We start from the raw sequence: 16540 nt of genomic DNA, 5'->3' as shown, positions 1-16540 counted from the left end.
CCCACCCTCTTGCTTCTCTGGCCCCATGAATGGGCCAAAGGGTTGACTGGAAGTGTGCCTGCTTTACTTAGTAAGATGAACTTGTTCATTTAAAAGTTTTGCATAAATCAGATTTTTGTAAATTGAGTCATTAGACATACCCAGGAAGCTGCCTGGTCAAAGGAATCCTATAGTGAGATCTTTTTTGTAAAAAAGACTAAAAAACGGGCGGCTAGGTGGCATAGCGGATAAAGCCACCGGCCTTGGAGTCAGGAGTACCTGAGTTCAAATCCGGCTTCAGACACTTAATAATTACCTAGCTGTGTGGCCTTGGGCAAGCCATTTAACCCTGTTTGCCTTGCAAAAACCTAAAAAAAAAAAAAAGATTAAAAAACCTTTTGTGATGAGAATGAGCCACCCTCAAAGTTATTTGTTCTGCAAGGCTCATCTCTTGGGTTTCTCACTGGTTTAAAAAAAAAAGTGACATGTTTGGATTTTCAAGGGATTTCAATAGACTGTGCTCCTCCCCTCTACCTTCCCTTATGATAATGAGCAGTTAGGAATTGATTGTGTTTTTTGTATTACAACCCCTTCAAGTTTCCATAGTCTTCATAAAAGCTCTGTCCACTCCAGAGGAGTCACATACTTCTAACTATATTGACATTCAATTTTCCCAACTATAGCCCAAAATTAGATTAAAATGTAATTTGTAAATATTCAACAAATAATTAAAATAATTTTTAAAGTGAAAATTTCTTTAAAAAATATATAAAGGGGAGGCGGCTAGGTGGTGCCATGGATAGAGCACCGGCCCTGGAGTCAGGAGTAACTGAGTTCAAATCCGGCCTCAGACACTTAATAATTACCTAGCTGTGTGGCCTTGGGCAAGCCACTTAACCCCTACCAAAAACTAAAAAAAAAACAAAAAAACAAACCCCCCCCCCATAAAAATTCAATAAAACAAAGAGAATATAAATATGTGGCTTTCTAAGACAGTAGGCTCCCTCAGAGACCCTTATGTATGACTTAGTGGCCCCTGTTTCTATTTGAGCTTCACCTCACTGCTTTGCTCTACCTCACCTTCCCTCCCCTATGCTTCACCTCCAGGGCTTGGTCTGGAAACAAGAGCACATGTTCTCACTAATGTACCTTCTCCCTGGGTGGTGTATCTGTCTTGGGTCTGTGCCCTCCCTCCCCCAGGAACACCCAAGAAAACATGAACCCCGAGGATGAGGTGGACGAGTTCCTGGGCCGGGCTATTGATGCAAGGAGCATTGACCGGCTGAGATCAGAACACGTTCGGAAGTTCCTCTTAACTTTCAGAGAACCTGACTTAGAGAAAAAGGTAACCCAGTCTGGGGCAGACAGAGGGAGTTGGGGTGGGGCAACAATTTCAGTAGGTAGAACTCAAAATCCAAGCATCAAAAAAACTCTTCCAGTAAAGCAGGTGAGGTACCTTTTCTTGGCTTCTATTTTTCTACCTGTGAAATGGGGGTACCAAAAATTGGAGCATGTTAGAAGGATTTTATAACATTTATTTGTAATATATTAATGTTATTAAGGAACCATACCACCCAGTACTCTCTGGCTAACTAGAATAGTAGCATGTAAGAGATACAAGGGACTCGAGAAACTATTTAATCTAGACTTTCATTTTTGTATTTGAAGCAACTGAGGCCTCAAGAAATGGACTTCAGAGATACAAGGAGACTTAGTGGCAGAGGCAGAATCAAAATCCAGGTTTCCTGACTCCTATTCCAGTTCTTTCTGCAATACCAAGTAGCCTTCCCCTTGCAAGCTGGTATGCACCCAGGGAATGTAAACTTACTTCACTATTAAACTAAAGAGTACTTAATTAGGAAGACAGATCTACTATGGAAAAATCTTTATGCTTTCCAGAGCCAAAACAAATTACTTCTGGATTATCCATTTTTGGGGATTATATGTGCCAGAGTTCTGTACTATTAAGCAGTCACAGCCAGTTGATAAAAATGGAAAGAGCCTGGTTCGGAGAGATGGAGCTCTGCCTTCTTTTCCTGACTAGGCTAGCCCATTAGCTATATTTGGGGATAAGACACTTAACCTCTTCTGACCTCCGTTGTTTCCTCTGTAAATTGAGCAAGATACCTGCTCTACCTATATCATACAGTTGTGGTAAGGATCTCATTAAATGACAAGTTTTTGAGAAATGCTTTGAAAAGGTCAAGTGCCATGTAAATGTCAATTATATCTTTATAATTAATCATGGAATCCCAGAGTATCAGAGTTGGAAGGGACCTCAGGGAACATCTAATTCAATTCCCGTACTTTATAGATGTGATGGGTTAGGCCAGAGAGGGGCAGTAACTAAAAATAGGAATTAGCCTTATTCGTGCAGATCACCAGGAGTCAGCTGGAGAAAACAAATGAGCAGAGGAGAACGGACAACAGAATTCAGTTCTGGGAGTGCAGGCTTCTGCGGCCCTGTGGATTGTCACGGAGTCATAAGCTTGAACTGCTCTTGGTTCTTCCTGTCCAGGAGTTTGTTTTGTTTTGCTCTCATATGACTGTTAGAGAACAAAGTATTCTCTGAGAGGCTACTATACTTGAGCCTGGGGACTGTCCTTCTCTTCTTGGCACATGCCTATGTCCCCAGGTCCCTGGTGAGTCCTATGAGGGGCCCAGGGGTCATTGCTGTCCTTTGTACTCAAGGAAGACCAGAATGACATCACGATGTTGAGGTCAATGTACAGTGTGTCCGACTGGGACTGAGCAGACCAGTATGAGCTCAGAAGGCTCTACCACAGGTTGGGCACAAACAGTCCATATGCACACTTAGGATGGAGATGTCTAAATTTGCACGTCTGATTTTTTTGAGCTACTTGCAGAGTCCATGAGTAAACAACAGTGAGAGAGGAGAGGGACTGGTATGGTCTAGAGCTATGGAAGGGACTGGTAGCTATGGGTCTAGAGATACGGGAAGGCAAGAGGCTCGAATCTGAGCTAAGATAGTTTTGGATGGTAGGAAAAACCCTTCTGTTTCTGTTGATGAATCAGTCATATTTGGGGGGGGGGCCGGTTTCAAACGATGATTTCATTGGTATATGAAAATTCCAGTGAGAAAACTCTATCCATGTACAACTACAATGCAGCTTATAGCCTTGGAATGTTGTCTAGGACTCTGAGGAGTTAAGTGATTTTTATCCAAGATTACACAGCCATTTCTGTAAGAAAAAGACCTTGAATTTGGGCTTCCTGACTTAGAGACTAGATTCCACCAACTGTGCGACATTGCTTCTCTAAGAGAGGAAAGTATTGATTGTTAGGAGAAAAAAACTTAAAGGGACCTTCTCTTAGAAAACATCTAGTTCAAAAGCTCATTTTATGAATGGGAAAACTGAGGTTCAGAAGTGAAATACCTTGTCAAATGTCACGGTGGACATATGCCCTCCATTTTATAATTTTACTCCTTTGATTCAACTACTTTCTACTTGTGAGCAAAGTGAGTTACAGATTCTGCCTTCAGGGTTTACCAAAGTAATACGAATTATGAATTCTATGTCATTTGGGAAGAATTCTCCCTTCCCACTCCCAGACCTAACCACTAATCTCAGTTGGTTTGTCCCCATCTAGTGGTATTACTAGAACTTAGCCCTGTCATGAAATAGTGGCTCTGTGAACTGATGTGGCCCAAGAAGGTGGCCCAAGAAGGACTCCTCAGAGTGAATTATGGAGTCACTATTGGCTGATTCTGCATTCCAGATGCCTTTCCAAACGTCTCCCTTTCCTCCTCTCAGTACTCCAAGCAGGTGGATGACCGCTTCGGCGCCTATGTGGCCTGTGCCTCCCTTGTCTTCCTCTTCATCTGCTTTGTCCAGATCACCATCATGCCACAGTGAGTACTTTCTCTACCTCACTCTTGATTGGAAGCACCCCAGGTCTCAGAAGGGTCTCTAGCCTACAACAAAGCAAAGTTTAGGTCCAGAAACAAGATTCACTTTATGATGCCATCATATGACAGCTGAGTGATACAGTCTTTGGATATTAGAGACCTAAGCCTCAGACATTTACTAACTGTGTGATCCAGGACAAATGGTTTCATCTCTCTGGACCTCAGTTTTCTCAGCTACAAAATGAGGGGTTTGGACTGAATGGCCTCTAAAGTCCTTCTAGCTCTAAATCTATGACCTTAATGGTAAGGAGAGAGGGACAGCATGTTCATGGAGTTAAGGGTAAGGTTTCATAGTAGGAGATTCTATAAAAGCGGGAAATGATGACTGGTGTCTGAGTTGTGGTATGTGAGTTAAAATGCCAGGCACTTTATTCATATTTATTCATGCTAAACATTCATCCAGTTCATTAATGGGCCATATCTTATGTGATGGTTCATTGTTTCCATACCTGTCTATACTGAAATGAAGTCAGTTGTGCTATCAAATACCTGCTTAGAAGGGAAATAAGAAATTTTAATATGTCAACACATCACATTTCATATGCATATTAAGTCCCTCCTTTTGCATATCATTAATTACTCCAACCACAGATCAGTGGATTGGGTTGCCTTAGTTTCTAAGTTGTGCTGATGTTATTTTATCCTCTGGAAGCAGTTATATGGTACTTGAATTCATTGAAGTTACTCTCATAAATTTCCCCTTCTCAAAAAAGTGTTTCTTTCCTTGTTATAAAGAATTCCTTTCTCTCCTTGGTTTAAGACAGTTAAGTTCAGGGGGAGGCTAAAACAAATACCTAGCTTAAATGATTACTGTGTATTCACTTTCCCTTGTGAAGCTTTCATTTTCCTTTAATCCAGCAAACAGTACTTAACTTCTCTCTGCCCAATCTTCTGGTATTGAAAGAGAAGGAATTTCAGGAGACTTAAAAGGTGTGGTTTTTATTTGGTTTTTTTTGCACACCCCAGGTGGAAAGACTGAAAATTCAAAAATGAAATGCACTTGCTACCATTATTTATCCTCCCAGGGGATTCCCCCCCCCCCCCCCCCAGGCTCAGGCAGGCTGGTATCTATCATCTATAATTGTGATTTCCCTTTGAAAGGGACTGGGAGGAGGGAGGGAAGGAGAGCTCAAACCCAAAGGCTATTTTCTGTTGAAAAGACTGTGATTGAAGTGGGAAAAAAAAAATGGAAATAGAATTTCTTAGAAATTGGATGTGGAACTGGGAAGATGAAATATTATTTTCACCCTTTATAGGAATTAGGAGATAATGGGAAGGGATGAATTTAGCAGATCCTCACTTCCCTATGGATTTGTGGGTCTAGTTTGTACCCTAGCACCATGGACAGATGCCAGCAGAGTCCACCCAAAGCTTCCCAATGTGAGACAGTGCAGGCACATTTCCAAAATGACCAAAGATTTTTCAATCCAACTTCAATTTTTGTAATTTCTTATGAATTTAAGAAAATATACTTCTACATATTTTAAAGGGAGAATAAATAAAACAAGCTTTGCATAGGCATCATCATTATGCAAATTCTTCTTACCACAGATAGCTTGAAAATTCCACCTCCTCTGGGAGGCTTCTCCTGATTACATTAAACCCATCTCCCCTTACTTTTTAGTTTATTTTGTGTATATTTTATTTACTTAGGTGTACATGTCATTTGTTTTCTCATTTCCCCTTTAGAATGTAAGGTTCTTGAGGGCAAGAAGTATTTTGGTTTTGTCTCCATATTCCCAACACCCAACCGAGCATGTATGTTTAATGAATACTTTTATGAATGAAGGAATGAATACATGACCTAAACATTAGTCAAGTGATGGAAAAATAGTTAAAATATTGAAAATCTATCACTCAACCATAGGTGTTAGGTCCTGGTCTTCTTGAGGCTTTTGCTGCTTCTAAGTGATAGGAAAAATTACAAAGAACATCGGCTGCATTGAGAAAGAAAAAAAACACTTTTATGGGAGGAGAGACTCTTTTGAAATTATTTGCAAGTTTGAGTTTGAGCCTTAGTGATCATCATAAAGGGCATTTGGAGGAAAAGGGGTAAACTCTGTCTCTGTCAGAGATGATTTTTACTCGAATTTTTACTCGAAGGACATTTTTAACTCAGAATTCTAGATCCAGAAGAAAAATCTAGGGTCCGTAGTTGTTCTTTTAAAATTTATGTGTAGTATGTCCTTCTTATACTAGACAAGGCCTCTCTGAGTAGCCTAATTTATCTCCTACAAGGCTATGAAAGTGCCTCTCTTCAAGACACTTGGGTGTGGAAATCACCTATTCCCTGAAAGGCAAGCAATTGTTCTTTCCTACTTTACTGAAAAAAAAAATCACCTTAGTTCTTTTTCCCCAGACAGTCCAGAAATCCTTCCAACTTTCTCTTTGCTTCTAGCTCCATGTTTATGCTGGGTTTCTACTTGACGTGTTTCCTGCTATTGACCATAGTGGTGTTTATCTCCGTGATCTACTCCTGTGTAAAGGTGAGTGAGCAAACAAGTTTCTTTCATTGCCTCTTTTCCACTGAAGAATCTATAAAGATGTTGAAGTAGATAAAGGGAAGACAGAGAAACTCCTGGCTCTGGTCCCCAGGATCCATCCCAACTTCCTGGAGTTGGTGTTTTACATAGCGCCTTAAAGTACTGTATAAAAGTCATTTATTATTATTTATTATTTATTATCATTTTGCACAAAAACCCAGGTCCATTCATTCTTCCTGTCCTTTCTGGGTTGTAAAACTCTTTCTTTTTGCTACTGAGGAGAGAGAATCTTACCTTCTGGAAACATCCTCTTCCACTATGGACTTAGAGTTAAATCTTTCATTTCCCTGGTAAGAACATCAGCATAAGACCATTAACATCAGCATAAGGCATGAGCATACATCAGCATAAGACCATCTACAAAGAGCTCCAACTTACCTATCTAATAAAATTCTAAGTTCAAATTAGAATTTAATTTATACTTTATAATATTTTTTGGAAGGACCAAAGGATCATAGATTTGGAGATGGAAGAGATCTTAGAGAACACAGTGCCTAATCCCCTCATTTTACAGATGAGGAAAGCATAGCCCAGAATACATTAGGTGACTTACCTAGGGTCACACAGCAATTGAATGTCTGAGAAAGGATTCAGACTCAGGTCTTTCTGCCTTGGGCCCCAGCAGTCTATTAATTATGTCCTTCTATTTCAAAATAATCCCTTAGTAATTGAGATATTTAAAAAAAAATGGATAGAAGAAAACACTGGTAGTCCATAGAAAACAAAGACAAGCAGGTCAAGTTTGAAAATAGCATGTTGGCTTAGTTTTATTTATTATTGGTTAAGTTAATGATCAAATGAGATAAAATCTGTAAAATACTAATGATAATATAATATTGATAATACAAATAATGATATTTGTAAAAAAAGACTAGTGCCTTGTCCTTGTGAGACATGAGACTGTGAGAGTCTGAAGAATAGAACAGTAACCCCATGACTTGCAAAAGTAGGTGGAGGGGACTTAGATGGGGAATTGCAGATTCTCCATTATGGTGACAGTGGTCCATCCCCATTGGGGATGGGGAGTGATGCCATGTTAGGATGGGCAGTTGGATAGAGAAAGGAAAAAAAGAAAGGTAGGAAACAAGCATTTGCTAGTCACCTACTATATGCTCTGTCTTCTGATAAATAATTAACAAATAATACTGTCATCTGATCCACACTAATAGCCTTAGAAAGTAGGGCTATTAGGATCCTATTTTAAAGGTGAGGAGACTAAGGCAAAGAGGTTAAATGACTTGCTCGTGGCCACGATTGTCTGAGGTTGAATTTCAATTCAGATCATCCTGATTCCAAACTTTATCCACTGACCACCAGATATCTAGTCAAGTGATTTTGTGTCAAGGAACAGAGTTGACCTTTGAAATACTTTAAAATTGGTTATCCTTGGTTCCTTCTCTTCACTGGAACAGAGGGATGACAAGAAGATTAAATACTACCCCTCTTACTATAAGCACCCTGAACATCCCTAAGCATGCTGATTTTTAGAAGGACATGCAGACAAATCTCATCTTTTTCCAATGCAAGTGATCCTAATCCTAAAGCAGATTGAATTTTCTCAATGGAAAATTTTCTAACTAGGGATTGAGTTTATAACCAGGATCTCAGCATCAGATAAATCACAGCAATCATTGACCATTTGCTAGAGAAACAAAGATAGAAGAGCTATAAACCTCAATTTAAGATTTAAAAAATATTACCAGTTCTATAAAATAGGCATAAATATATCATATGGCTGGATTGCATAAAGGGATCCCAGTGGGCTATTAAGTGTATATACATAAATAAATATAGTTTATAAATCTGACATAAAATTAATATGGTAACTATGATAAATGTTAATTAAGCATGTAGATAATAACTTTGTCTTCATTTAAAACAGATAAAATTCTATGAACCTGAATTTGTAAATTTTGTTCATCATACTTGGTTTCCTTTGCAATCCTATGTATTTTATTTAATGCATTTAAAAGCATTATTCTAGGAAAGAGGTCCATGTGTTGCACCAGATTGTCAGAGGGCCATAACACAAAAAAAGTTAAGAACTCTTGATTTAGGAGAACCCTTTAGAAATAATTTGGATGGTCCAAGTTGCTTTAAAAATCCATTCAGAGAAGCAAATCTCACCTCTGATGATTGTTATCTATAAGAACTTGGGTCAACTCTTCAGGCCACTATTTCCTTCTCTCTAAAACAATGGGATTGGACTAGACAGTGACTGAAGTCCTTTCTAGCTCTAGCTCTATGATCTTCTTTTCTTCTTTTTTCTGCCAGTGAAGTTCCTTCAAAACAGCAGATACATTCCAATATAGTAAAGTTGAAAGAACACTGCATTTGAACCCAGGGTATTTTTTTTTTATTCTTCATATCTTGTTTTTTCCCTCAATTAATTGTAAGAACAAGCTTTAAAATTTATTTTTTTTAAATTTCGAGTTTCAAATTCTGTTCCTACATTTTCTTCCCCTCCCTGAGATGGTAAGCAACTTTATAGGTTTTAGATATACAGTCATGCAAAACATATTTCCATATTAGTCATGTTGTGAAAGAAAACAAAGACCATATGCTTAATTCTAATTTTTAAGGAATTATTTTCTTGAGTGAATTTTTGTAACTCTTTTTCCATTTGAACAATTCTATTTTTTAAGGTGTTCTTCTCTTCATTGCATTTTTGTGTCTCTTACCATTTGGCCTATTTTGTTTTTTAAGTTATTTTCTTCAATGATTTTTGTGCCTCCTTTACAAACTCTTGATTCCCTTTTCATGATTTTCCTGTATCATCATTTCTTTTCTCAATTTTTCCACTATTTCTCTTATTTGATTATTAAAATCCTTTTTGAGACCTTCTGGGAATCTTTTTCTTACCTGAGATAAATTCACCTTATTCTTTGAGGCTTTAGATGTAGCATTTTTGACTTTGTCGTTTTATTCTGAGGGGGGTATTTTAATCTTCCCTCATTGTAGTAATTTTCTTTGATCAGTACCTTTTTTGTTGTTTGCTTATTTTTCTAATCTCTTTCTTGATTTTTAGCTTTATTTTAAAATTGGGCTCTGCTCCTGGGGTGAAGAGGGCACTGTCTCTAGTTTCAGAACTTTTGTGCAGCCATTTTCAGAACTTGTTCTGGGAGTCTTTACATTTTCAGTTCTTCCAAGGTGGTCTGATCTAAGGAGAGATGTGTTTAGTCTATGAATATCCACATGTACTCTTTTCCATCCTGCAGCTGTAATCAGTTTCCCTGTTCCCCTATGGCCACAAGTTTTGGTGTATTAGTGTTTCTCCTAAGCCTGAGATTGCCACCCAGGATTGTGACCTGGATCTGAGGATGGGCAATGCAACAGAGTCCTACCCCTGGTACCAACAAAGAGACCAACAAAGGGACTCCTTCAAACCAGTTTTCCTTCCTCTTTACTGTCTGTGGGCTGAGAGTTGCAGAAGCAGCACTACTGTCCCTGATTCATTCACTCCCAAGACCTGCTCCTGGTTTCTAAGACACATGACTTTTAGAGCAGGGCTGTGCCCGTGCTAGGCTATGTTCCATTTTTACTGCAGTACAACCGGCCTTTTCTGCTGACCTTCTAAGTTGTCTTTGGCTGGAAAATTATTTCACTTCAACTTGTTGAAAGTTCTACTGCTCCAGAACTTGTTCTGAGGCATTATTTAAGGTTGCTTGGAGAACTCAGGTAAGTCTTTGCCTTTTCTCCACCATTTGGCTCCTTGGACCCAGTTTTGGATCTTAGTTTCCACATCAGTCTGACAATATTTATTACAAACCTATTCCAAGAAGCAGTGTGGCTTTGTAGAAATCTGACCTCAGGAAACTGGGTGTAAATATTTGTTAAGTTGTTTTAGTCATGTCTGATTCTCTGTGACCCCATTTGGGGTTTTCTTGGCAAAAATACTGGAGTGGTTTGTCATTTCCTTCTGCAGTTCATTTTATAGAAGAGAAAACCAAGGCAACCTGGGTTAAGTGACTTGTCTAGGGTCACTTAGCTAGTAAATAACTGAGGTTGAATTTGAACTCAGATTTTCCCATTGACCAGGCATTCTATCCACTGCACCACCTAGATGTTTGGTACACATATAGCATACATTATATGAAAGGTCCCCAAAAGGCAACTAAGAATACATATAAATGGCACAAACAATCTAAAATTTAAAAGAATGACCTAAAATTAATTTGCAATAATGAAATATTATTGAACTTGAACTAAGTTCAGGTTGTTACACATACTAGCTGTGTGACCCTGGGCTCTTGGTAACTCTAAGACTAAATTGCAGAGAAGGTACTGGGTAAATTGGTGGAGGGAGTTACCTATGAAGTCATAGGTCTGGTCCCTATCTCTGTTTGTGCAATTCCATGTAAAATGACCAGCTTAGTCTGGCTGTTCTCTGAGGCTCCTTTCAGCTCTAAATCCTATGCTCTTCTGTGACCTTCAAGCAGGGCTCCCAATCAGCTTTTTCAAAAATAGTTATCTTTTGCCATTAGGTGGCATGCCTCAGTAAACCTTCAACCAACTATACAAAAGCATCTGGAAGGGCTATATTTATTAAGCTGAGTAAGCAGCATCAAATTTGTGGGGGTGATGGACTATAAAGGAATGAAAGGTGAGGATTTTAGGGGGCAATAAGAATCATCCACATACTCATTCCAAATCATCACTCCAAACTGGAGTCCAAGACCTTCTAGCCAGAGGCCACTCAGAGCTGGGAAGAAGTTAGCATCAGCAGCACCAGCAGCAGCAGGAGAAATAACTAGGGACTGGATGCTAAGATCTCCCAAACCAGAGAGTCAAGAATATTGAGGAATCAAGGAAAATTGGGAAATATTGAGTCTCCATAAGACTTAGTGGTCAGAGACATTTAGGCATTGCTAAAAGTTGAAATCCCAGAATCAAAGGCCATGTATTTTGGGTTGATTCTTTAGATGAAGGAGCTGGAATTCCTGGGAAGATGCCCAAGCTCAGCAAGACCCAAAACCTAAGGCAAGATCTTTCCCTTGCTCCATATAAGACGAGACTATAATGTGGTGTGGCTGTAGCAGTTCTGAATCTTATTGTTTCTCTCCCTACCCCATTTCCTCCTCTCCTTCTCTACTCTTCCTCCCCACCCCACCCCCATATCCCTGGCAGCTTTTTCCAGCACCCCTGCAGACTCTCTCCAGGAAGATTGTCCAGTCCCGTACAAACAGCACTATAGTTGGGGTCTTCACCATCATCCTGGTTTTCCTGTCTGCATTTGTCAATATGGTATGTAGTGCCAACATCCACCTCACAGCTCCCATGGTCTAATTCTGACAGCTCTGCAAGCAAAGGGAAGAAAAGGATTCTTCTAGAGCCCATAAGGTCTTCTCCCTCCATTGGAAAGTCTAGCCACAGGGACCTTACCTATGTACTCTGAGGCTAGGGTAGGATTGAATTCTTAAGGTCATCCAGCATTGAATCTCCTGTTTTGAACTACTTAGTGCCTTACTCCCAGGGCTGGAAGCTGATCCAAAAAATGTAAACCCTATTTTATTCATCTGAATATAAGCCCTTTTTTTTTCCTTCTCAAATCTAGCTTCGCTATAAAACCTGAGTTCATATTAGGCCATTTGAAATGATAATGATAAAGAAATCACTGATGATAAAAGCTAATAAGAATTTATTTCAATACAAAAAGTTTAAAAATATATTTTATAGTAACATTTTTAAAAATAATAGCACTTTGTGTAATTATTTTCAGCATATACCTATATTTTTCCTTTGAAAGAGATCTCCTTTGAAGGGTCTATCCTGTATTTGTGAGTGGCATATATTCAAATCAGTCTGATACTTTCAGCTTCATTATGGGAAGATGTGGGAGACATCATCACACATATCTTCAATGATGCAGCACCAGTTTCACTTTTCATACACTTCTCTCCTCTCCCTACCCCAGTAGAATGGAAGCTCATTGAGAGGAGGAATTGTTTCATTTTTTGTATCCCCGGTACCTAGCACAATGTCTAGTATTAGTAGGAACTTAATAGATGCTTGTTGAGTTGACTTTATAAATGGCTGTGACCACACATTCAGGATCACTCTTATAATCTCATTCTTCCCTGATTCTTTTTGATGTATCCATTCAAATGAATAGTTCCTTTCTCCCAACCACCACTAGTATGGAATCCAGAGTGTGGAACTAGGGGAAAGCTCAAAGATGTGGGAAAGAGGGAGGTATTGTCCCATTGCAGCCCATGAGGATGAATTTGCTTACCTGTAGAAACCAACATTGGGGACCTCTCTCTCATCTTTGTTCTCTTCTCTCTGCCCAGTTCATGTGCAACCCTGTGGATTTGTTTAGTTGCCTGGCGGAGGAGCACAACATCACCGTGAACCAAGTCAATGCCTGCCATGTGGGTGAATCAGCTTTCAACTACAGCCTGGGCATTGAGCAGGGCTTCTGTAGCAACCCCAGGCCAAACTGCAACTTTCCAGAGGTACCCTGGGGAATCTGTGGGGGAAGAAAGAAGGGAAACAGAAATCAGAAGTCAGAGAAGAGTAGGGCAAAGAGATACAGAGTGAGAGTTAAGAGTAGAAGGACCTGAGGATTGAAGGTCTCCTTAGGAGGAGGCGGAGAGAGATGACCACCAGACTTCCCTATCCCATTCTCACTTTCTGTACTTTCTGGAGAATATAAATAGATTTTATACTGATTACTGTTTTTACAACAATAAGAGTTTGAATTTACAGTGTAGAAAAAGTCACTGTAACATTGGTGGCAGGAGAATCAGCCAGGGAAAGATTTGGGTTCAAATTTTGTCTCTGGCTGTGTAACTCTGGACGAGCCATTTAATGTCTCAATAGTTAAGACAACTGAGTTTCAGAGCAAGTGCCCAGCTGCATCAGTCTGATAAAAAAACAAAAAATAAAAACCCCAGACATTTTTTTTCAGAAGATTTTCCTCAAAACACCCCTGTGAAGAAGGTTAAGGATCCAAAGATCATTATCTTATTATGAACCTTATTATGGATGAGGCTCAGAGAGTTAAATGCCCTTGCCAAAAGTCACATAGCTGATGCCTCAGAATCAAATTCGAACCCAGGACTCCACAGTCCAGGTCACCAGCTCTTCTGTGTAGATTTGTGTTTGGTCTCAAAGGAAGAAAGGTAACAGAGTAAGCCAAGGTATTAGATCCCAAAAATCACAACCCAAGGTGGAAGTGCAAAAAATTGAAAAGGAGGTTCAGACAGAGTTAATGTAGTTATTCATTTTAGAAAGGTAACATGGGGGCCACCAGAGGACTTGGATGGCCACTGTCTCCTTTATGCAGATACTGCTTTAAAAGACAGATGGTTGTTCTCCCATGTCCCAGTACGCTCTCTAACATTATATATTACAGATTTGTAGAGTGAATTTCCTCTCCAGGATTCCCAATGCTAATGAAATCAAAGAACTGGGTTTTTTGTTTATTTTTTTAAGTAAGGCCTAGAAAGTAGCAGGGTGTATCCAGAGTCACAGAACATATGAATGTTAAAGTTTGAGATTAGAACCCATATCTTCTGGTGCCCTAACTGTATTCCCTTCTCTGAGATGCTTTTTTGGGATCAAGTTTCTCTCTTTTTTCCCCACCCACTGCTCACCTTCCCTCTCTATGTTCACTTAACCTCAATTCTTCCCCAGTCTCGCCCCCCCTTCCCCACTATTTCTGAACTTCCTCCCACCTCCACCCTCCTTCCCCTAGCTGCTTCTACAGGCTGATGTTTATCTGTTTCTTTTCACATCTGGACTGAAAACTCTGGAAAGAGCCGGCTGGTTTCCACTTCCTGACAGGTGTTTGCTGATGACTAGAGGCTATTTTTAATTTTTCCTACCCCTTCTCTCTCCTGGTTCCCCCTACCTCCCTGCAGACCCCTTGCCTAGGGAAGCTGGAAGTCTGATGATTGTAGCAGCTTCAGGAAATCTGGGATCTGTCAGGACCTGCCTCCCTGGCTCCTCATAAATGGGAGATTGATGGGCCCAAGAACCTGGGTTGTCTTACACTTCTGACAGGCATGGCCTGTTCTTTCCCCAGCAGACTGAGACTCAGGTGTCATCATGATGTCGTCATAGTTGAGGGTCCTGGAGGACTGTTCCCTGTACCTCCACCAAATATAAAACAAGTTTAATCCTATGGCAAACTCTATCCAAACTGTGAATAGAGTCTGCTTGGCCAACTTTGAGTCCCCAAAGGGAACCCCAGGTCCTCCTCCCCACCAGGTAGGGAACTAAGTAACTTCCACAGCTTCCCAGATACTCAACTGACAAAGCAGTTTAGCATTTGCTAAGTTCTTTCTACATATAATAACTGTGGGTGAGGTGGGCGATAAAATTATTCCCATTTTATGGATGAGAACACTGAAACTAAAATAAGATGAAATGATTTGCCCAAAGCCATGTAGCTAGTAAATGTCTGAGACAGAATTTGAATTCAAGCCTTCCTGACTCCAGGTCCAGGTCTATCTTGCGTCACCTTACCTTTGCTACAGAAACTGTTACTTCTCTAAGCCAATTTGAGAAGGTCCAGGATCCCAGTAATTCAGGCTTCAGTAGACATGTGTATTGGGTTGCATCCCATAGAAAATTCTCCTTCCCTTTTCTGCCTTCCCCTTCTGCTCTAGTCCTTTTGTGGTGGCTAAAATCATCTAATCCCAGTACTTCTTCCTATCACTTCCTAAGGTCTTTGTCAGGGGGAGGCAGAGAGGAAACACAATTGTTCTCCTTCTGAAAAAAGAACTCTCCCCTCCTCCCCTTGTAGCCCACTATCACCATCTTTTCCCTGTATCTGAAACCATGCTATTGGTCTGGGATTGAAATGCAAGATGGTAACTTGGACAGAAAGAATCATTAGTCATTTAAGAAGACCGTAGCACTGACTCTGAAATAACAACAGATTTGCAAGTTTATTTCCACAAAAGTGGCCTAAGCCCCACCTACCTTTCTTTCTTCCTCATTGCTCTGATGCCCCTTTCCCCCACGCCCCTGAAGTATCATGTTTTGGAGCAACACCAGAGCTGCAGTGCTTCCTTGGGTCTCCAGAGCCATACCTGATACCCCCCATTGTCTGCTCCCCAGTACTTCACCTACAGTGTCCTGCTCAGCCTGCTTGCCTGCTCCGTGTTCCTGCAGATCAGCTGCATCGGGAAGCTGGCGCTCATGCTGATCATTGAGGTCATCTACGTCCTTATGGTGGAGGTGCCTGGAGTCACCCTCTTTGACAACGCTGACTTGCTGGTCACAGCCAATGTCATGTAAGTGGTCTTGGCACTCCCATACCCTCTGGATTTGGACCCTCAGTTCCCCTCTCTCCACCAGTAGGACCTGAAGGCTACTTTTTGATAAAGAGAACCATTGAACTAGAAAAGAATTCCTGGAGGAAATCATCTAACCCATTTCACTGGCCCTTACCCGCTGACCCTGCCCAAAGTAGGTCAGGTCCATGAGGCTTATTCTAGTTGCCACCTCTACCTTTCCACCCCAGATGTAATAAGGACTGTTGGTTGTGTGACAACTATTTAGATTACAAGTTGTCATTTTCCTCCTACCTGATTCCCAACTTCCACATCTTCCCAGATACTCAGTTCTACTCAAGGCTTCTTGGACCCATTGCAGAATAAAAACAGATCACCAAATTCTGAAGTCCCTAATAGACACAATGCCTATGAGTCCTTAAGGCAGAGAATTAGGAAAAATTAAGCAGAGGAGAGGATTACAAATTAAAATCTCAGGTCACAAATGTTAAAAGGACGCAGGACAGTTTTAATATATCTTCAAGCCTTAAAAGACAGAATTAGTTAGAATAAAAGAAGGAGAAATGGGATTAAGCCATGTTGTGAAAAATTTAAGTCATAAGGAAGCTCTTCTAGACAGAGTGAGATAGTGGAGCAGAGGACTAGAGGAGAGCAGATCCTGGGATTATCTTCCTGTGTTCCACAACTGAGGGTGTGTGTGATCCTTGGAGTACTATAGAGGAGAAAACAGAGCAGGTAATCCTTGAAGATCACACCAAGTCTCCAGGATATGCCTTCCTAAAGTCATCAAATAGGAAGAGGACCGGACCCCCAGGAGTCCCAGGATCACTAGAGTAACTTGA

General features: G+C 40.4%; 1 protein-coding gene across 1 annotated transcript in view; it reads left to right on the top strand.

The window, feature by feature from the left end:
• ADCY5 (adenylate cyclase 5) overlaps window positions 1-16540 on the top strand; it is a 244372-nt gene that overhangs the window by 209096 nt on the left and 18736 nt on the right. Inside the window, 6 exon segments of the mRNA XM_074214670.1 lie at window positions 1180-1324; window positions 3756-3853; window positions 6309-6396; window positions 11581-11697; window positions 12744-12908; window positions 15523-15698. Of these exon segments, the coding sequence (XP_074070771.1) occupies window positions 1180-1324; window positions 3756-3853; window positions 6309-6396; window positions 11581-11697; window positions 12744-12908; window positions 15523-15698 (789 nt within the window).

This window comes from Macrotis lagotis, chromosome 1 (genome assembly GCF_037893015.1).
Source record: "Macrotis lagotis isolate mMagLag1 chromosome 1, bilby.v1.9.chrom.fasta, whole genome shotgun sequence".
Classification (NCBI taxonomy): domain Eukaryota; kingdom Metazoa; phylum Chordata; class Mammalia; order Peramelemorphia; family Peramelidae; genus Macrotis; species Macrotis lagotis.
The sequence above is the reverse complement of the archived record's forward strand: the minus strand, read 5'-3'. Positions and strand labels throughout refer to the sequence as shown.